The sequence below is a fragment of the Capronia coronata genome, assembly GCF_000585585.1.
Source record: "Capronia coronata CBS 617.96 chromosome Unknown acBCG-supercont1.1, whole genome shotgun sequence".
In the NCBI taxonomy this organism is placed as follows: Eukaryota; Fungi; Ascomycota; class Eurotiomycetes; order Chaetothyriales; family Herpotrichiellaceae; genus Capronia; species Capronia coronata.
Window position 1 is genome coordinate 1,600,952 of NW_006912893.1, and position 20,093 is coordinate 1,621,044.

Sequence of the window (20,093 nt, forward strand, 5' to 3'; positions counted from 1 at the left end):
AGACAAATTCTCGTAATCGTGATCTTCAATAAGGGGATATCACGAAGTGCAAAGGAGGCTGGAGCTGTTTGCCTGGGCCCAGGGGGTCCTCGAATCCGCCCGTGGACTGGGGCGTTGTGGCTATGGCAAGCGCTGTTGAACAGAGATCGGAGAGCAATGAGCGGCCGAGAGGCAGTCCTCGGCCTTAGTAGACTTTGCGGGCGAGGTTGAAGGAGAGAGACGGATTGTCATACAAAGGAAGGCTATGTCAGTCTTTTCATGATGTTGTAAAAGGTGCTTCAAAAGCTGAAGCGAGCGTAGCTTGCCATGAACTCCCCTCTGACTGCAGACTGCAGGGATTTATTTCAATTGAGGCAGGATGCCCACGCGCAGGCTGGTAGGTACGATTGACACTGCCCGGTCTTGCGAAAGATCCTCCTTCAATCTCACCGGTCTGAAGTCATGTGTGTCTCTTTGTGACGGAAAGTGGCAGAACTGAGACGGGTGCAAACAGCAGGCAGACAAGCAGCCTGTCTCTTGCCATGAGATCCAATCACTCCCGTTCCACCGCAGTTCTCTGCGTGCCATTTCCTCGAACATAGTCCTCGCTGATGATTTATCAAGTGTCCCAGCCGCTGGTCCAGAAGTGATATTTCAAAGATTCAGAGAGACACAGTCTGTTTGCTCGTTTCACCGACCTTCGAGGAACGCACCGTCCATCTTGCCATTCAGCAATGCCTCCATATCAACCGCTCCACCGGCCAGATATCGTTCACTCACTCCCAGATTGACCCTCTTATCCAACATGGCCGCCAGTTCAGCTCGCCACTGAGCGATCTGTTCCTTCCCCACGGCACCTTTTACCTTCTCTTTGGCTGCTTTCCCACCACCTCGGCCTCGTTTGTTTTTATTTCCCAGATTTTCGAACTCTTCGCTATCATAGTCCACGCCAAGTTCCTCTGCTGCGGACTTCAGCCAATCGTCCTTGCTCGCTGCTTTCTCCTTGGCCTGGGTTGCACCAGTAATCTTCTGAGCCAGACTCACACGGCTTTCAAGCCTTTTCAGGAGCCGACCATCTACCTCCATCGTTTCCGGCGCTTTATCTGCCTTGTGCACTTCGAGAATCAGTCTCGTTACGCCTGCCACCTCGTCGGGAGAACAGAGCATGATCGACCGGCCCGAGGTTTCGGCTCGAGCAGTCCTCCCAGACCGATGCACGTAAGTGTCCGCAGTCCGGGGAACATGGTAGTGAATGATCAAGTCAATGCTCTTGATATCCAGACCCCGGGCAGCAACGTCTGTAGCAACCAGCACTGTCCGCTGAGATGAGAATTTTTCCAACGAGCGTAGGCGAGATTTCTGAGGCATGGTAGAGTGTAATCCGGTTGCTGGCTGTTTGAGGCTCTGCAACAAAGAGGTCAATCTCCTGACAGCAGAGATGCTGTTTGTAAAAACAAGCGCCTTCGCATTAGGATTCTGTAAAAGCAAAGCATAAAGGTAGAGATCCTTCTTCATTGCAGGACATTCCACGATAGACTCGGACAATGCAGAAGCCATTTGGGAAGCTGGATTGACATCGATAAAAGTCGGTTTAGCTTCGCGGAATGAGAGCTTTTTGAGGAGATATTCCATGGACTGGTGGTTATCAAGGAGTTCACTTCCCTTTCGCGCGCCTGGTCGGATTTTGGTGGTAAGTTTTCGCTGCAAACCTTTGTGAAAAGTTGCTGAGAAGACAAGCGTTTGGCGCTCAGATTTCGCTGGGTCCTTTGAATCTTTTGTTCCGCCGTCTTCCTCGATGACCTCTCTGTCCAATGCATCTAGGATGTTTTCCACTTCCTTGAAGTGACCCTCACTGAGCAGACGATCAGCCTCGTCAACAACCAAGAATTTGATCTTCTTGAGCCGATCTACCACGGCAACTGTGTCATGATTGGTAGATGTCTCGTTCATCACTTCCCATAGTCGGCCAGGGGTCGCAACCACGATGTCTGCCGATGTCAACTGCCGCTGTTGTTTGTATACGGACAATCCACCAGTCACGGCGCAGATCCTAGGGTAACTCTCAAGTCCAATACACAGCTCATTAAGATGTCTGTTCAGCTGCAATGCGAGCTCCCTTGTTGGCGCCAAGATGAGCGCCAGGATAGAACTTTTGGTCGTTGCCGGGCCATTCAACGACAGATCCTCCATGGCCAGCCAGGTTTCGAATATGGGTAATCCAAAAGCCAACGTTTTGCCTGAACCCGTCACAGCCTTCCCAATCACATCGTGGCCCTGCAGAATGGCAGGTATCGCAGCCTCTTGAATTGGTGTAGGCTTCGAAAAGCCCACCTTAGCAAGCTGTGACAATGTCACAGGAGACAATTCGAGACCTTTCCATGCCGATACGTCTGTTTTGGGATCATCCGTGGAATCGGGAAGAATATTAAATCCCAGGTGAGCATCAATTTCGTCCTTTCGCTGGGATTTGGAATTAGGTCTTGCCCCAGCTGCTGGTATCGGCTGCGCGAGTCCAGGTGCTGGACGAGGAAACTCCTTCCTGCTCTTGGTCTGCTCAACTTCGTCGTCGAATCCTTGCCAGTCGTCACCCTCAGACTTGCCAATATGCTCCTCATCTACCGCTCCAGCTGATCGTGGCCGGAACGACACTTGGTGACTCGCCTCATCTCGGACGACTTCGACATCTTCAATCTCCTCAAGTCCGTAAAGGCCCTCTGCATCCTCGAGCCGCTCTGGCAAAGGGACTGGCTTCCATTTCAACGCATCGTGGCGAAGAATTGCATGTCCTACCTCGGGGCTTGCCGTGGATTGCACAGGCTTCTGTTTCTTTCGTGGTTGCTGATTTGGGGAAGCCACCTTTCTCTTCACCGACTTCGACATTGGATTCCAGTAGAGAGATTACAAACACAACATATGAGCATGTATGAACTTGATAGAGCATAAACCGACTTGTCTCGAAAAAAAAGTCTTGAACCGGTTCACTGGGACGGAGAATCTCAACTCCGCGTTCCTTGGCATTTACATGTGAAGTCTCTACACTCCGCTGGGATTGCAGAGCAGGCTCGTCTACGGTGACACATTCAATATCTAGCGCAGAACAACGACTATCAAGCACGGCAAGTTGTGGACGTCCGCAGCTCAGAATTGCGCGAGCGGCATCACCATGACTGTCCTTGCTGGAGCATTGACTCGAAGGTCAATAAGTGGACGCTGGTCAAAACTACCTGTTTCATGGCGTCGGAGCCTCTCCGGGCGAGACAAGCTCTTCCGCGTGTCGGAAGAAGTTCAAGATGCTCTCGCAACCGGCAAGCCCGTCGTTGCTTTAGAGACAACTATCTATACGCATGGTAAACCGATCTGAAGAGCCTCCAGCACATATCACTCAATCTCATGGCTCACCAGGCTTTCCATATCCGGACAATGTCGCCCTGGCTTCCCACCTCGAATCACTGGTCCGCGTCAATGGCGGAGTGCCCGCAACCATTGGCATTCTGAACGGTAGGGCGATTGTTGGCATGGACCCGGAAGAAATAATACAACTCGTGTCTACGGCTGGAAGTGAGAACACCTGGAAGGTATCGAGGCGCGATCTGGGCTTCATTGGTGGTATGGGTTTGAGAGGCCAGAAAGTACACGGCGGCACCACGGTTGCTGGGACAATGATCCTCGCCCATCTGGCGGGCATCAAGATATTTGCCACTGGCGGTCTCGGAGGCGTTCACCGAGGAGGACAAAACTCTCTGGATATTTCTGCAGATTTGACCGAGCTAGGCCGGACGCCCGTGGCTGTTATCAGCTCCGGATGCAAGAGCTTCCTCGACATTCCTCGTACACTGGAATATCTGGAAACTCAGGGAGTCGGCGTGGGGACCTTTGCGGATGGCAGGACTGGCCATGTCGATTTTCCTGCTTTCTTCTCCCGAGACAGTGGCGTCCGAAGCCCTAAAGTCATTCTGGACGAAGCGGATGCCGCAGCCGTCATCTATGCGCAGTCGCATTTTCCAATCCATTCGGGGCTAGTCCTTGCAAACCCCGTTCCAGAGCACTCTGCCATTCCAAAGGATGAGATGGACACAATCATCGTCCAAGCCTTGGCAGAGGCCGACGAGAAGGGCATTGGCGGAAGCGCAAATACTCCCTACATCTTGAAGCGCATTCGTGAGTTGAGCAATGGAGCAAGCGTCAAAGCAAATACGGCTCTGATCGAGGGCAATGTTATACGCGGCACCAAGGTCGCGGTGGAATTGGAAAAGCTCGAGCGACGGGATGGAGCAGTTCCGAAGCGGTGAGCCATGTTAGAATTCCGCTGTCATGATCGTGACGTCGATTGACATTTGTTAGAGGAGACAGTAATACCACAACTATCGCGAAACCCGTCATCCCCAAAGACATTGACGAAAGCATTCCGGACATTAAGCCGGCATCTCATCCAGTAGAGATATTGGTGGCTGGCTCGCTGGCAAGTGACACGATATGCGACTATCAGCCTTTTGAGGACGCCTCTTCTCCTATCTCGCCAGCCTGGCACACTTCGAATCCCTCCAGTGTCTCTCAGGCTGCCGGTGGCGTTGGGAGGAATGTGGCAGTGGCTGCGCACCTTGCCGGTGCGAACGTGGCCCTAGCGAGTGTAGTAGCAGATGATCTTGCTGGGTCGTCGCTACTCGATCACGTCCAAAAGACTGGCCTCTCTACTACCAGCATCCTCCGTCTCCCTGTAGACAGTGGCGCCCGGACTGCACAATACATTGCGGTCAATGACAGGAACAAAGATTTAGTCGTCGCCATGGCGGATATGTCAATCCTCTCCCGTCCGGAGCTGGAAGACCCGGCATATTGGACGGAGAAAATGGAGCAAAGCCGGCCCAAATGGGTCGTGGTAGATGCCAATTGGTCTCCAGCTATTTTGTCGTTGATACTTAGTGCTGCAAGAGCACAACAGGCTCGAATAGCCTTCGAGCCTGTGTCAACAGCCAAAGCTACGGGTCTCTTCGACAAATCCGTCTTGGCCATCTCAAGCACAATGGTTGTGCCAGATCACGTTGTCAATCTTGCTTCTCCCAACAGCCTGGAACTGACTGCGATCTACAACGCTGCAAGGAACGCAATGATGCTCGAATCAGAGCAATGGTGGACGGTCATTGACAGTCTAGGTCTTTCTGGTGCAAGCTCACGCGATCGCCTGGCATCGGTGGCAGGCCACGACCTTATTGAGGAGGGTATCCCTCAAAAATGCATACAGCTTCTGCCATTTATTCCGAACCTGGTCACCAAGCTTGGCTACAAAGGCTGTCTGGTGGTGAGCTTGCTCAGGCGGACCGATGCGAAACTGACCAGCCCGGAGCACGCCCCGTACATTATTTCGCGGAATTTATCCCACAACTCGGAGGTCGGAGGCGTCTACATGCGCCGGATGCCCCCGTCTGTCGAAGTTGATCAAGCAGAGATCGTGTCGGTCAATGGAATCGGTGACACCATGTTGGGCGTCATCGTGGCCGGCCTCGTAAAGGGGCGTGCGCTTGAGGACGTGGTGTCGGTTGCTCAAGATGCGGCCGTGCTCACTCTGAAATCTGCAGAAGCTGTATCACCTGAAGTGCGAAGCATCCAGACGAGATTGTGCCTGGACAAATGAGATCTCTCACACAAGAGTTTGCCCACTCATCATATCAGTGGTTTGGGGCGGTCCCCGACGCACCAATGACAATCTCACACGGATCCCAGGCGTCTTACTCATCATCCGGGGACCGGAATATGCAGGAGAACTGGATTTCTCAAATGCTGTTTATCTACCATCCCAAGCAATTCCTGGAACAACCTCGAGCTGACCAACAACGATGCTGCTTCGTATCTATAACTTTAAGCTAGCATTGGACCCATGAAGCCTATGGTCATCTCCGGCCTGATCTTTTGTGTTATTGCACTCAAAACAGTCGCGCAAAGTGTCGAAGTTCGCGATACCCTGGATCCGGCGATATCCGATGCACCAAGTAACAGTCTCAACACGACCAAGTCGCTCTACCAACAACTCAATCTTTTGGACCAAGCACCAGCAAGCCACCTAGACGCTGGGATTGCGTCGCGGCAAACATCGTGTCCTGATGCATCGACCAACGATCTTTGCGGGTCGGGCTCTTGCTTTCTCTCCCAAGATAACGGCGATTCGACCTGGGGAACATGCTGTCCAGCAGGCTTCAATCTATGGTTAAACTCGGCGGACTGGTCGAAGCAGAAATGCTGTCCGGCCGGATTGACGACCGACGAATGTGGGAGCAGTGCGTCGTCTGAGCCACCGTCGCAGCCTATTTCATGCGGCAATGGAGGAACCAAGTCGGGATGGGCTTGTGTGTATTCAAATCAGAATGTGAATTCAGCTTTGCGAGCAACCATTTCGAGAATATTGGCCATGTTATTGCTGGGGTTATGGGTTAGCAGGTGGCTCTATTGATGACTTTGGCAGTATGGTTAGTTATGTTTGCTGCGATGCGATGCGATGCGATGCTATGAAGAGTGATGCCAGAATCATGAGAGCCTTCAAGCAAAAACCTTCAGTCTCAAGTACCCTACCTTACTACCATGTATCTCTATCAGTCCGTTCCGTATCAGGAGATGGGGTGTAACGACTGGCATCGGGCTCTAGGAGTAAGCAAGCCTGTCAAGTCTGTCACCACTTATCGTCCCCGATCACCAATGCGGGGCCGAGCTGACTGACAGTTGTAGCTGTAAGAACGTGCTATCTAGTACCTACAGAACTGTTCGATATTGTAATCAACTTAAATATCTGTGAGTATCCCCGCCGACAACACTTGAGGACGGCCACCTGGAGCTTCAGAAGGAACCCCAATCTGTTCAAGACTGCTCTATTGTGTCAACCCCAAGCGACGAAAAGCGGTATCGGAATCGGAATCAGACAAGCCAGCAAGAACAGAAAAGAAAAATAAAAGAACCCTTTCCAAGATGTGTATGAAACAAACGTGTCCCACCTGTGGTAAGGCCTCCCAACCCTCAAGTTCCTCATGAGACCTTGTTCCATCCATATCACTTGTCCTGTCAATGGTCATCCAGCGGTGATGTTGCTGGGGCCTTTCAACCCACCGTTTCGTCACACGAACTACTGTTTCCAGTGAAGGTAGCTAGCCACCTTGTTTGCGGTTCAGTGTGCCTGGTGGGAATGGACCCTAGTCATGACCTTTTGTTCTCACAAACTAACTCCCCCGGGATTTCTGCCACCACATACCTATCTACCTATCTACCTATCTATCTAGGCACTGACAGTTGAAACGTGAACAGAGAAAGCAACGTGGTGGGGTTGCGGCAAGCATATCCCTGCGGTGCTCGACTCGATTCCGCAGGAGGAACGGTGCACCTGCAAGCCCAAGGTCGTGGTGGACGGGAAGAGCTACCCGCCGAAGCAGGGGGAAGGCAAAGCTGAATGAAGCCGTGACGAGATACTATCATGGGGGAAGGAAATCAGTGCCTGAAGCCATGGACTGGGAAACCCTGGGTTTTGGTTTGTCTAGAGTGGAAAGATACAACGCGAAAGGAGCTGCTCTAGTTCGAGGTCAAATGCTTGAGCAGGATTTTTTTGTGTATCTCGAAATGATCCATCCACAGAATTCCAGGATCTCAAGTGAACACGATCCCACCGTCGACGACAATTGTCTGACCGGTGACGAAGTCGGAATCCTTAGAACAGAGAAAGCCACCCACAACATTGCTCACATCGTCGGGCACACTCACTCTGCCGAGGGCAGTCAAGTCGGTGGAGTATTTCTTGACCGTCTCGCCCTTGGGCCGACCTTCGATCTCGCCCAGCTTCTCATCGATGACATCCCACATAGCAGTCCCGACGATCCCCGGCGCATACGCGTTGACGTTGATTTTATGCTTGGCCATTTCCATCGCAAACACCTGCGAAAAGCCGCGAACAGCCCACTTGGACGCGCTGTAATGCGCCAGCAACGGGAACGGCTTGAACGCGACGATGCTGGCAGCGCCGAGGATCTTGTAGGAGCTGCTGCCCTCGGCCACAGGGCCCTGCTTGATCATCTGCCGTGCCGCGTGCGTATAGCAAAGCCACACGCCCATGAAGTTGACGTTGAACATGCGCTGTACGTCCTCGTCCGAGATGTCCAGGGCCGGTGCAACCTGCGCGATCCCTGCGTTCGCGACCATGACGTGTAACGGGCCCAACTTGTCCACCGACTCTTGAATCAGGTTTTGCACCTGCGTCGACGAAGTCACATCTGCAACCACCCCGATCGCCGTCCCGGAGCCGTGGGTCTGGTTCAATTCATCCACCAGCTTGTCGATGCCTGCTTTGTTGGCTGAGACATCATTGACGGTTACTGCGTATCCTTCGACGGCGAGACGGCGGACTATCGCTTCACCACTGCATACTAGAGTCAGCCATCGACAGGACAGGCTGAGGGCAAATGGGAAGAGAACTCTTACATGCCACGCGCCGAGCCTGTGACAATCGCTGTTCGCTTGGCCATCTGTTCCTTGTGCTGTTCTGTCTCCGCAGGATCGTATCGTGTCTCGTGGTCGTCGGGGTATGAAAAAGGCTCCTGCTCTGTTGATCATGAATCCGGGATCGTTCAGATAGTATGCGAGGAGAGAATGGCACCCGGGTATTGCAAGCTCCCAGACTAGCCATATATAACCCAACTGCTGGCCCGGGTCTGCATGCTATCCCGCGGCTTTCCCCTCCAGGCGCGCGGGGATTGTCGATTGGGCGTTAGGTCATTTCATCTGCCTGTCCATTTCCTGTCTATTTGAGGTTCTCCAATCGCCCAAAAGTGTGGAGTAAAGGGACGAGTTAGAGACTCCACGGGGTCCATTGAGAACGAGGAGAAATGGATGCGGGGCCATTCAGCACCAAACACAGCGCGGCGGAATTCCTCCGGCAAGCGACGACCACTTCGCTGCCACTGTGGTAGACAAAGACATATTTCTGAGGTGTGAGGGGTTGAAGAGATGATGCCGACTGGTCTATCCCGGCGGTACCGGAGGGTATGTTGAAAACTGGCCGTCACCCTAACGCCTGCGCAGAGTCCAAGATCAAGGTAGATCTCTTGAGCCACGGGTAGAGCTGATGAAGAATAGCCGTCGGCAATCGGCTGCATCGGGTGATGCCGAGCGACCCTTTGTTTGGGAGGGTATCATCTCCTGTATTGGGCTGCTCTGATCATCCCAATGGAGGCATCCAACAATCTCAAGCCCTCATACTCGAATGATGCCCACTGACAATAAAGTCATATCAGTCCATGAATTTACAGACTGGGAGCCGGTAGCTGTGCACGTTCCAGTACTTCCGCCGGACCCCTTCCCACTCCTGGTCGAGATCGGGCAGAGCGACATCGTCCCATTCCACGTCAAAACCAGATTCGAAGAGATCCATTTCAACGACTTTCTGGTAGACGTCGTAGCTGATTTGTCGATCCGCACCCATACCGTTGAAGAAGGACCACTTGCCAATCTGACTCAGTAGACCAATCACCTGCTCGGAGAAGAAGTCTCGAAAGTCGGAGTATGATTCTGCAAAGGTGTCGAAATAGATGGCATCAAAGGTCTCGCCCTCGGCGACGAGTTGTGGAAGGACATCCTGCCATTTCCCGCTGTGTACGACGACATTGCGCTTCTCCATCCACCCTTTGGCCCGCATCTCCGCCAAAACGGCCGGGTGGGCCTCGACGATGTGGTGACTTGCTGGTGCATTGACGTGGTCTTGGATGTATGAGTCGATGATGCCCATTCCGAAACCAATGTTCAGAATCTGCATGCCTGGCTCCGATAACAGAGCATCTGCCGACCGGCGCATGATGTCGCTTTCCCATGCCATCATCACGCCATTCTGCTGGTCGTCGAGAAGCTTGTTGTTGCTGAGGGCCAGGGCAGACGAGAGATAGAATGAACTGCTCACGTCCTGGGCCGTCGAAACGGTGGCTGTCTGGGTCTGGTCCACAGTCTCCGGCTCATGATTCTCGCCAGTCTCTCCCTCCTCCTCGGCCTCTGCTTCCGTGCCGTCATCTTCATCATCGCTCTCATCGTCGTTCAGTCTTCCATACTCTTCGAGACGACTAAGTAGCATTTCGGCGCGGACGCCCGCGTCGACCATGAGCTGATATAGGTCGAACAGACCGAGTCGGTAAGCTAAGCAGCCTGGAGTCTCGTCGTTATGGTCGACCTGATTCCAGATAGCACCGTTCTCCAACAGGAATTTGACCGTCGTCGCAGCGACATCCTCCCCTTTAGCGCCTTCGTCTTGTGCCACACTTCCATTGACTGCAGGCCGGCACGACGCGATCGCTGCGTGTAGAGGCGAATGCCCTGTTTCCCCGTCCTGCACGTCAACAACCTTGCAATCTGGAAAGGAATGTTGGTCAATGTACACTTCCAGCTTTTCAAGGTCATGTAAGGATGATGCCAGGATGATCTCCTTGACGCATTCGTCCAAGGACTGGTCTTTGACCGATGTCACTGGCTGAGCCGCCATTTCTGTATGACAGTCAAGGGTCTGATGACTTTACAGACTGGCAATCTTCCTCTCTCTCTCTTGGTGACGGTGGTGTCAAACTTGAATGATACGAAGACAAATGCAAACCTTGAAGCCTCGCCGCGGTATCTGTAACGTCCTGTCAGAAAGTTTCTTTACTATACCGGATAAAAGATAATCCGATGAGCGGGCCGTTGGCCAAGACTCCGTGGATCCCGTGACCGACACCAACTTGAACGACACCTTCGAGTTCATCGAGCCTCAGCTTTGGTGCATTTGTCTTTATCAACGGGACTTCCTGTAAGCCTCACCTCGTCGACTCCAAGATCCTTGGTTCTGTAGGGCTCTGTCTGAGATGTGAAGACGATACATGTCGACTCCTCCGCCCTAGCCACATCCTAGAGGCAGCATTGTCTCCGACAGACAACCTCCGCTGTGTCGCCGCTTTTCGCCTCGGTGACCTTCACAGACAGACACTCGGCGGCCGTGTGCAATTCTCATCAGCATCAGTCCTGACGCCGTTCTTGCTTCTCAGGAAAATATGTGGTGGCTTGCATCTGAACCATGTTTGTTCATGCCGTCAAACCGTGAGGCAGAATTCCTGGATCTGACAGAGTCCTGCTATCAGCCTCGGGGTGGCCGCTGTCTAGAGGTTCCCGGCAAACATTGCATCCTGGGTGACATTGGGACCAGTATCGCCGGTTAAGACTTAGTTTCTTGCCTGTGACTGGACATTGCCACCTCAAAGCGTGGTTCCTCCACGCTACCATCAATTAAAGCCAGCCCAGCGCTCATACTTGAAAGGCTCGCTTCACAGCTGATTTGAGCATCGAGCACGACATCGATATTCAGATTCTCCCATTTATCAGCTTCGGCCTCGGTCAGCTCCGTTGGTGGTACAAAACTCCCTTCTGGAAAAGCAATGGGTAAGCCGAAAGACAAGAGCCTCAAACCGGCGCCCAGCAAACATTCATCCGACGTTCTGTCCGATACACTATCTGCGTTTGCATCTGTTCCTTCGTTGAGGGCTGCGGATGGGCATAACGTTGATGGCTGGGCCGACGAAGACATCCGAATATACAACGAATTGCTCAGCGAAAGAGCAAAACTCGAAAAGGAGAAAAACGAACTGGAGCAAAAGTCGTCGCGACATCAGACTCAGCGAGCGCTGCTTGATGAGAACTCCACCACTTTGGATGGCTTGTTCAAGGCCCAATTCGGGGGAGACTTCAAGTTCACCGGTGGAAGCTCATGCTGCTTGGATGCAGACCTCGGCAATGCGTGTGCAGAGCCTGAGGGTTCCAAACCTGGTAGCCTTCCGTGTGAACATGAAATATGTGCACGCGCAAAGACCAAGGGTGTCTCGTGGATGGAAATGGACACGATCAAATATTACCATGCACGGATCATGTCGGAAAGGTCTCCGAGAATGCAGAATGCGCTGCGCAAACAAAGAGACGTTGAGCTAGTTCGTGTCAAGAAGGATGATGAAGAGGAACTCGCATGGAGGGCAAGGAGGGCAGCTGCTGCGGACAAAGCATTGGGCAGCAGTGCTGAGATGCCGCAGGTGATGCCCGGTGAAGGTGCTAGTCCGGTGATTCCTGCATCTTTAGACATGGTTGCCTCGCGACAAGTCTTGCTTGATCCCAAGAACAGTGCCATCTTGGAGGCTGCTAAGGAGAACGAGCATGTTGTTCGCCGCATCCGAGGTCGGTTGGACAGAATCCGACAGGATGTAAATGCCGGCAGAGTCTCGCCAGCAGATGCTCGTGTCTCGTTGGACCAGGCAAACTTTGAGATGGCTGAGGCGGAGAGAAAGAACAATGAATTCAGGCAGTTGATCGTGGATGCCGAGCCGCCTCTCTCTCACAATCCTCAACCAAACCCTGCCACTCTCTCCAACATCCTTCAAAACACGCTGGCCTCATCGACCACTGACACCTTCTCCAATGCCCTCAGCGTCATGAGGGGCTTCTTTAGCACTTCTGACCCTCAGGAGGTCCAGGCCGCCATCGGCGAGCTGCGTCGGGTCCTCGAAATAAACGGACCGATGACCCCCGTCCTCGAGAAGTCCTTTCAAGCTCTTACAGATATGGTGGCCAAACCCAAAACCAAGGGCCTGAGCGCCGAAGACTCTGCGACCGACCGGCATGGCTTGGTGGAAGTAATGATGCACCTCAGACAGAAAGTGCAAGCTTCCATCGACCCGTCCTCTGCCCTTGGCTCTCGCGAAATGAGCCTCGACGAAGACACAATTAAAGCCAACTTCGAATGTATCAAAGTAGAAGAGGCGGCTAAGAAGGACATGGAGAAGATTGCAGAGAGAATGTTCGATGACACTGTTGAAAACGTTGTCGCATCGCTTAAGAAGGTCAAATCGAAGGCCTTACTGAAGTCTCCTATCCCACCTCTCTCCGATATCGTCCTCGAAGATGTCATTACGGACATCTTATTCCAGCGGTCCATCAAACTCCTAGTCATCGAGGCAGCTGGTCCTGTCAATCTTTCCTCGGTATCGGGCAAACTGACCTCACTGGTGATCAACATGGCTCACAAAGAGCCAGAAAAATACATGGCTACATTGGACATCATTAAAGACTGCATCCAGAAGACCTTAGCAGCACAGAAGAAGGAGCCGCCTGTCGTTCTGTTAGATGCTGTATCAAAGGTGGAAGAATCAATTCCCAAATTCGTCGCGGCGCATGAGCAGAAGTCAAGAAAGTACGTCACCGACAACAAACCACCTGCGGCTGGCTCTGTGCCAGCAACCCAGGCTGTATCAGGCTCTGGCAAAGACGTCTCCTTCGCCAAATACCTTCTCACTGGCGACGTTGTCGACAAGGAGTCTTGGAACGCCTTCAGAAACTTCTTCAGAACGCCACTTGTCCACGATGCGGCCAAGGTTAGAGACCGAGTCATTGAACATTACCGCAAACATCGGGACGAAGGGATCTGGGAGATATTTCGGGTGGTGGCCGATCATCACACTCTACACACCTTCCGCTTCGAATCATGGGCGGCCGAGAAAGAGCTGTACTGTGCCAACATGGCGGTTGCTGCTGTGAGCCGTGAGAAAGTCCTCGACGCCATCGTGGGCTATCAAAAACGCGGCATCTGCCCTGGCATGACGGCCGTGGTGATCTCGCAACGCCTCACGTACCAGGTCAGAGAAGACTTTGATGCTGCTAAAGCCAGTACGATGCTGCTTCGAAACATCTTCGACCACTACAAACCGCCTGCTGACAGCCGAGAATGGTTCCAGTCATTCAATTTCATAGCCCAAGCCATGATCGACCTCTTTGCGGTCATGATCTTCCAGGTGAAAGGCCTTGACCGGAAAGATGCCCCGATCCTGGCCGCCGATGTCATTGGCACTGTCTGCACATTCGTGCTGGGCGCGGAGAATGCTGCTCATGCTGCCGCCAACCTTCACGTCGTGCAAGCTTTCGTATCCAGTACTTTGGTGAACAACAAGGATGCCAGCGAGGTCGGCAAGTTGCAAGGTGTTCTGCTCCGATTCCTTCATATGTGTGAGGACTCACGGTACAGATGTCCGCCGGAGCATGCATGCAAATCACAGGTCAAAGCGTTCAATGCTGAAAAATATAAGGCCCTTATCCCTGCGCCACTGAACGTCAGCAAGCAGCCTCAGCCGACGACTCTCAAGAAACAAAGTCTACCGACACCAACTAGTACGATCGAATATCTGAAGCAATGTTTGGCAAGCCAACCAGCAGAGAAACTCCGCCCCCTCCGGATCTACATGCAATGTGTCCACGATTGGGAGACAGCGACGTTACTTGCGCCCCATTTGAGATGCCTACATGCAGGAAAGTCTTGCACTTGCACGAGAGAGCAGCAGGAAGCTGCAGAAGAGTTTCAAATTCGCAAGGATATCTTGGATGCCGGATTCGAGGAACTGAAGACCTACCTTAAAACCGACGAAGATCCACCCGGAGCCCTATGGGTCCGTCTGGACAAGGAAGCAAAAGCGCTTCGTGAACTGACTTTGCGGAAAGCCGACGAGGTTGAGAAGGAGAGTGACCCGCACACTGTGCAGGTCAAGTCTCGTTTCGCCGAGCATCTTGGAAACGGTTCCAAAGCAGAGCAGCGTCCAGATACCCAAGAAATCAAACTGAAACAAGTTGCGGTCAATGTTCCAAGCGTGCAGAACAGTCTCTCCAGCAATTCATCAGAAAGTGGCAACCTGGAGAGAGACGTATCGGAGGATTCGGCCAACCATCACCCGGGCAAAACAATCTCCAGTGCGACCCCGGCGTCGAATTCGAAGCCAGGACCACTCAACTCAACCGACAATCGCTCCAAGACCAACAATGTGTCACAGCGGTCAACATCGGCCGTGAAGGACAAATCTCCGTTGGCTCCAGGGGAACTGGCGATGCTGAATCAGTTGGTCAGATTTGTCGAGGGAGTGTTCAGGCTGGGAGACACCAACTCGGATCTCGCTGCTTTCACACGGAAAGACGCCCTTACCGGCATCACGAACCAGCTTCGCGAAATGGCGATTGGACACATCGAGATGGCATGGATCATCGCAGAAGCTCACGGATACTCTGGCCTGCAATCCTGGATCCAGCATAATTTCGGGAGAAGAGGTGTATATAGCACAGACAATGGTGACGAGGAAGACCTCCCCGCGTCCAAGGATGCTGCCACCGCAGCTTATGGAGAGAAAGATCCTCCCAAAGAGAGCCTACAACGGACCCAGGGTGGGAAAGTCAACCAAGCAGCGGACAGCGCATTGTTGTCATCTTTGCCGAACCAGCCGCCGCAACAAGCCGCCACCGATACGGACAACACTATTCAACCCCAGCTGATCCAGAAGCACACTGGCTCTCAGCGACGCAAAAACCTTCCCAAGCGCAAGCGATAGGTGATTGTTTCAGAGTACGCATCGTTACGCTCGGGTCGGAGATGGGCTCGGTCCACGAGCCCGTGTCATGCGTCGGTTTTCTCCTTTCTTTCTCGAATGAGCGGATTAGGCGTCTAGGGCGCAAAAAGTGTATGCATAAGACATGGATGGCATTGGATGGAAATTGTCGACATTATCAGAACATGGCACGTGGGAGTGGGATTCGATTCGTGGGGAAGTCTCTTCGCTTTTCGATGTGGTTCGGTCTGTGGAATACATATGACTTTGAAATTCTCAATACCCGGAAATCGAGGCAGGTTGAGGTGTGACGGATCGCATTGCTGTAACTTGGGAATACGAGAGCTCTCCATCACGAGCTCTTTCTTTCGGGCTGTCGTCTTGTTTGTTTTCGGCTCTTCACTACCTATCCTTGGTGCAGGATTTGTGCCACCCCTATTTTCTCTCGACCCCTGTACTTGGTTATAAAGGGGTGAAGGTCGCAAAAACATGTGTACAAAAGAGGCAGTCCGAGCTTAACAAAGTGACCGCAGACGACTGGCGCAGTGGAACAGGCAAGGAAAGCCGGAAAATAAGTAGACAGTAGACGAGTTTCAATCTACACATCGAGCAACGTCCGATCACAACGCATGGCTAGAACCTTCATCATCGTTTCATTTGTGTAGCTCCTTTCTGGGAAGAAGTTGACGTCCGGCTGGCACCGGCAGCTCGCTCATATTCAACACACTGTCTACCGTACTCAGGAGTATGGCATCCCTCACCTGGACTGACACGAGGCGACATCCCTGATGGAGTTCCTCCCGCGCGATCCCCACGCCCATGTCTACGGTCCTTGCGGATGAGTGCAAGATATGTTCTCGGGCGTTCCGGCGGGGACCACACTGGGCCACCACCATCCCCAGCAGAGATGGAAGACACACCGACCTTGGGGTCCTGAAATGCTCCCAGACTGAGCGATGCACCCGAACATTCTGGCCCGGCATGCAACCGTAAGACCCGACACCTGGTATGGAATATTTTGGGACCAATCTGCTCTCAGATGCCACCTGCACCAGGAGCGTCCTTGTCTCCCTTCAGATTCAGCAACAGATCCCGCATAATCTTTTTCGAGGATCCGTCTCCGCCTCCTGATTTACCTTTGCCGCTCAAATCGACCAGCTTGGCAATGCGCTCCCAACTGGTACCTCCGGCCGTGGTATCCTCTCTCTTAGCCAGGAATTCCTCGGCCTCTTTGGCAGTTTGAGCTTTCTGCTTGTCGACTTTGCGATTGTAAGATTCGTAGAAGGCATCGATGTCCTTTCGGGCAGTCGCGATGGTCTCTTCCTTCTTGCGGGCAGAAGCCTCGTCGCGTCGGGCGATATCTGCGTCTCTTTTGGCTCGCCATTCTCGGATCGGCTCGGTCTCTTCTTCTTCTTCTGGAGGGGCAGTGTAGTTCGAGTAGCCGGGGGTGGTGCCGTGGAAAGGAGTGGCCGAGTCTGTGATCGTGCCGCCGGGACCGACGTTCTATAAAATACGTTAGCTGAGTGTTGCGGTAACCAATAGCTCTTGGCTTTGGGTAAGAGGCAGTGGTTGAGGAGGGCGGCAAGCATACCTCGTTTCGTGTGTCAATTGCGGGAAAGGAGCTCTCGAAGTCGTCCAACTCATTCTGCGCTTCCCCTGATGGCTCGGCCGGCGCAGATATGAAGTCTCCATCGTCACCGCCTAGCAGATCATCGCCATCCTCGACCGTCGCTGCTCCGGGCCTATCGTTGGTAGCAAAGAGCTCTGCATCGTCTCCTAGAAGGGCCCTCTCGCGCTCCTCCAGACTGCCTTGAGCGGCGGGATTGGCTCCAATATCTGTTTCACCTTCGAACGTGTTAGTTTCGCTAGCGAAAGAGTAGAGCAGGCATGTTTGGGTAGCGGGAGCCCTCACCGGCGTCAATGTCTTCGATCGACGGAAATCGGTCGGCCATGATAGGCAATGGAGAGGGAGCGAGAGCAGGCGGCGGAGACAAGGATGGTGCTTTGAACACCAAATTTGCAATTCCTTCTTTCAATAGAGTGAAGATGGAATGGACTCTCTGGGGACCGAGACAGTGGGCAATAAACGCGAGTTCTGCAAAGTTGTCGTTCAAAGGGACAATTGGCACTTTCGTGAGATTGAGTGTTGCGCCTGCGTTCTAAGAGAGGAGCATGTAGTGAAAACAGATACCGTCAGACGGGGATTTCCTTGGCTGGTGGGCGTGAAGGAGCAGCACCCCTGACAATGATCCTTTGTCAGACAGGGGTAGTTTATCTACTGTTCAACGCTGTTATAGATTCTAGATTTGACTCCCTTGTTGAAAAGGAATGAACCTTCGGCAATCCGGCAATACTGCCAGTTGTCAATCTTCATATTAAAACAGCAGAGATCGCAGGGTCTAAGGGTCGATCCGTCCTCCAACCGCAACCATGAGCGACTGCGACTGCGCGGTGTCCAGAAGCAATGCTCGAATGCTCGGCCGTAATCGGGTCTGGAGGGTCAGTACGGAGGAGTATCATGATTGGATTATTGGATTCAGCCTTGGCAGCGCAAAGCAACTTCAACTTCAACTTCACTGCTTCTCCTCCTCCTTTTCTTCTGCTTTTGCTCATCTATATCTACCATCATCATCACCATAAGCTCTTCCACAGACGTGAGCTTGAGCTTGAGCTTGAGCTTGAGATTGACTTTGGCGGGAGTATATCCAAGCCAGCGCGCTTCCACAGCACAGGATCACCTTGTTCATTCGTGGCCGAAGTCATCAACTCTGTATTGTTGTTTGTCATAGCTTGTAGCATAGTCCTCAATTGTGACTCTATCCCGTGTCGCGCCAGGGGCTGGCGACTTGCCTCAACACACATCCAGTAATCGAAATCAACACGGAGATCGTGATAGCTGCGGAAGAAGCGTGGTATACGCTCCGAGTCTACTAGACCAGCAACGATGGCATTCAGCGAGTCGGGTCTCAGCGCGAAATTGTCGACGCTCAATGAGACCCAGGACAGTATCGTCTCGGTGTCGCAATGGATCATGTTCCATAAGTACGTGACTACAGGGCCTTTCATCTGGCCATATCTCTCTATTAGCACCCAGATCTGACCATCCCATCAGGAGACATGCCGATCGCATCGCCAGCTACTGGCTCACCCGCCTCCGCGACTCTCCGCCTTCCAAACGCCTGAATTTCATCTATCTGGTCAACGACATTGTCCAGAACGCCCGGGCTCGGAAACGCACCGAGTTCCCAGACGCCTTCGCGCCCCTGATGGCCGAGGCCATACAGACTGCATACCGCTCCTCGCCGGCCGACATCCAAGGCAAGATCCGCCGCGTGGTGGAAGTGTGGCGGACACGCAATGTGTTTGAAATTCCCATTCTCGAAGCCATTGAGGCTCGTATCGACGAGATCGACAAGTCGAAGGGGTCGAGCGGCAAGAAGACGCTCATGGGGAACTCGCTCTTCAACTCGACTTCATCAACAGGAATGCCAAAGGAACTCGAAACGCTGGCGCCTTTGCAGATAGCCGTGACCAAGGAGACCATCTCGGCGCGACCAGCAATCGACGCCGCGCAGACAGAGTACACAAAGCTCAACGACCCTTCAGCTGCATTGCCTAGTCCACCGGTACACGCTGCACGCTTGTCGAGTCTGATCAAATCTCTCGCGGCCGCGGAATCGTCCGTGTCCGCCAGCATCAAGGCGCGCAAGGCTCTGATCGCCGACCTCGAGCGCATTCTGGAAATCAACAAATCCGCACTGGCCAAGGACGAGGAGACGCATCTGGAGCTCGACAGTCGAAAGGCCAGCACTGAAGCCAAGAAGCGTGAGGTCGAAGACGGAATCATCCGCGGATTGTCCGCAGTCGATCATTCCTCCGCCGAGACCAGCGCTGGCACAGGGACCGTTTATTCCCCAGGTCTCGACAACGGCGCTGGGTTATCCGAGCGTCCGGAGATCGAAGAACTGACTCCCGAACGTGCATTCCCCGGAGACGACTTTGCCATCGGCGGATTCTACGAACCTAACCAGCAGCCTGTGCCGGCGACCGAATCTTCTGCATCAGACCAACCTAGTAATCCCGCCGTGGCTGCCGCGTTGGCCGGCTTCTCAGGAGGCGACTATGATCCTCTGACCAGCCACTTCAGTGACAATACCTATGGCTATACGAGCGCGGTGCCGCGCGTCCGGTCCGCAAGTGGAGGCCCAGGCGTGAATGGACTCGGTGTCAAAAGGCGCAAAATGTCCCACGGGGAAGGAGACGCCGTACCGGATCTAGGAGAGATGGGCATGGAAGGGTTTGGACGGCAAGAGGCGGCCGGCCTGGAAGGAGGGAACCTACCGAACGAAGATTTCTTGAAGAACTTGGACGAGGACGTTGATGAGCTATTGAGGCAGGAGGGCGGTGGGTATTAGAGCCCGACTGGTCACAGATACTGCGAGAGAATTTTTGAGCACTACAAGAGCTCGAAATCTTGCCAACGTAGGTCGAGGCGCGATCATGGACGATTCGATGGAACGAATTTGCAATGTAAACTGCTCCTTGGGGCAACAGCGGGATCTGAGTGTCTATCTGCGTGTCGAAGGCCGGCACAGAGCGCATGCCACATCCTACTTGAGAGCGGAATGCCACGCATATCCTCTTGGGGCATTAATCGAATTGGCGACATCGTGTTAAGCATGATGCGCGATTGTGGACCAAGTACCCAATGAATATATATTTCTTCAGGGG

At 53.2% G+C, this 20,093-nt stretch overlaps 7 protein-coding genes across 7 annotated transcripts; 3 read left to right on the top strand and 4 right to left on the bottom strand.

Annotated features, from left to right (window-relative positions):
- Nucleotides 1–669: 669 nt before the first annotated feature.
- A1O1_00571 (uncharacterized protein) lies at nt 670–2,859 on the bottom strand (the record flags this gene model as incomplete). The annotated part of the gene is made up of 1 exon (XM_007721488.1): nt 670–2,859. One exon carries the CDS (start codon nt 2,857–2,859, stop codon nt 670–672), a length of 2,190 nt encoding a protein of 729 aa, XP_007719678.1.
- Nucleotides 2,860–3,142: 283 nt separating this feature from the next.
- On the top strand, nt 3,143–5,608 carry A1O1_00572 (uncharacterized protein; the record flags this gene model as incomplete). The annotated part of the gene is made up of 3 exons (XM_007721489.1): nt 3,143–3,326; nt 3,382–4,264; nt 4,321–5,608. The coding sequence occupies 3 exons, from the start codon at nt 3,143–3,145 to the stop codon at nt 5,606–5,608; spliced, it is 2,355 nt and encodes a 784-aa protein (XP_007719679.1).
- Nucleotides 5,609–7,599: 1,991 nt separating this feature from the next.
- Nucleotides 7,600–8,471, bottom strand: A1O1_00573 (uncharacterized protein; the record flags this gene model as incomplete). Its single annotated transcript, XM_007721490.1, has 2 exons — nt 7,600–8,365; nt 8,428–8,471. The coding sequence occupies 2 exons, from the start codon at nt 8,469–8,471 to the stop codon at nt 7,600–7,602; spliced, it is 810 nt and encodes a 269-aa protein (XP_007719680.1).
- Nucleotides 8,472–9,235: 764 nt separating this feature from the next.
- On the bottom strand, nt 9,236–10,471 carry A1O1_00574 (uncharacterized protein; the record flags this gene model as incomplete). The annotated part of the gene is made up of 1 exon (XM_007721491.1): nt 9,236–10,471. The coding sequence occupies one exon, from the start codon at nt 10,469–10,471 to the stop codon at nt 9,236–9,238; it is 1,236 nt and encodes a 411-aa protein (XP_007719681.1).
- Nucleotides 10,472–11,393: 922 nt separating this feature from the next.
- On the top strand, nt 11,394–15,365 carry A1O1_00575 (uncharacterized protein; the record flags this gene model as incomplete). The annotated part of the gene is made up of 1 exon (XM_007721492.1): nt 11,394–15,365. One exon carries the CDS (start codon nt 11,394–11,396, stop codon nt 15,363–15,365), a length of 3,972 nt encoding a protein of 1,323 aa, XP_007719682.1.
- A 1,032-nt stretch (nt 15,366–16,397) lies between these two features.
- A1O1_00576 (uncharacterized protein) lies at nt 16,398–17,314 on the bottom strand (the record flags this gene model as incomplete). Its single annotated transcript, XM_007721493.1, has 3 exons — nt 16,398–16,865; nt 16,954–17,207; nt 17,275–17,314. The coding sequence occupies 3 exons, from the start codon at nt 17,312–17,314 to the stop codon at nt 16,398–16,400; spliced, it is 762 nt and encodes a 253-aa protein (XP_007719683.1).
- A 992-nt stretch (nt 17,315–18,306) lies between these two features.
- A1O1_00577 (uncharacterized protein) lies at nt 18,307–19,777 on the top strand (the record flags this gene model as incomplete). The annotated part of the gene is made up of 2 exons (XM_007721494.1): nt 18,307–18,404; nt 18,475–19,777. The coding sequence occupies 2 exons, from the start codon at nt 18,307–18,309 to the stop codon at nt 19,775–19,777; spliced, it is 1,401 nt and encodes a 466-aa protein (XP_007719684.1).
- Between the last annotated feature and the right edge of the window lie 316 nt (nt 19,778–20,093).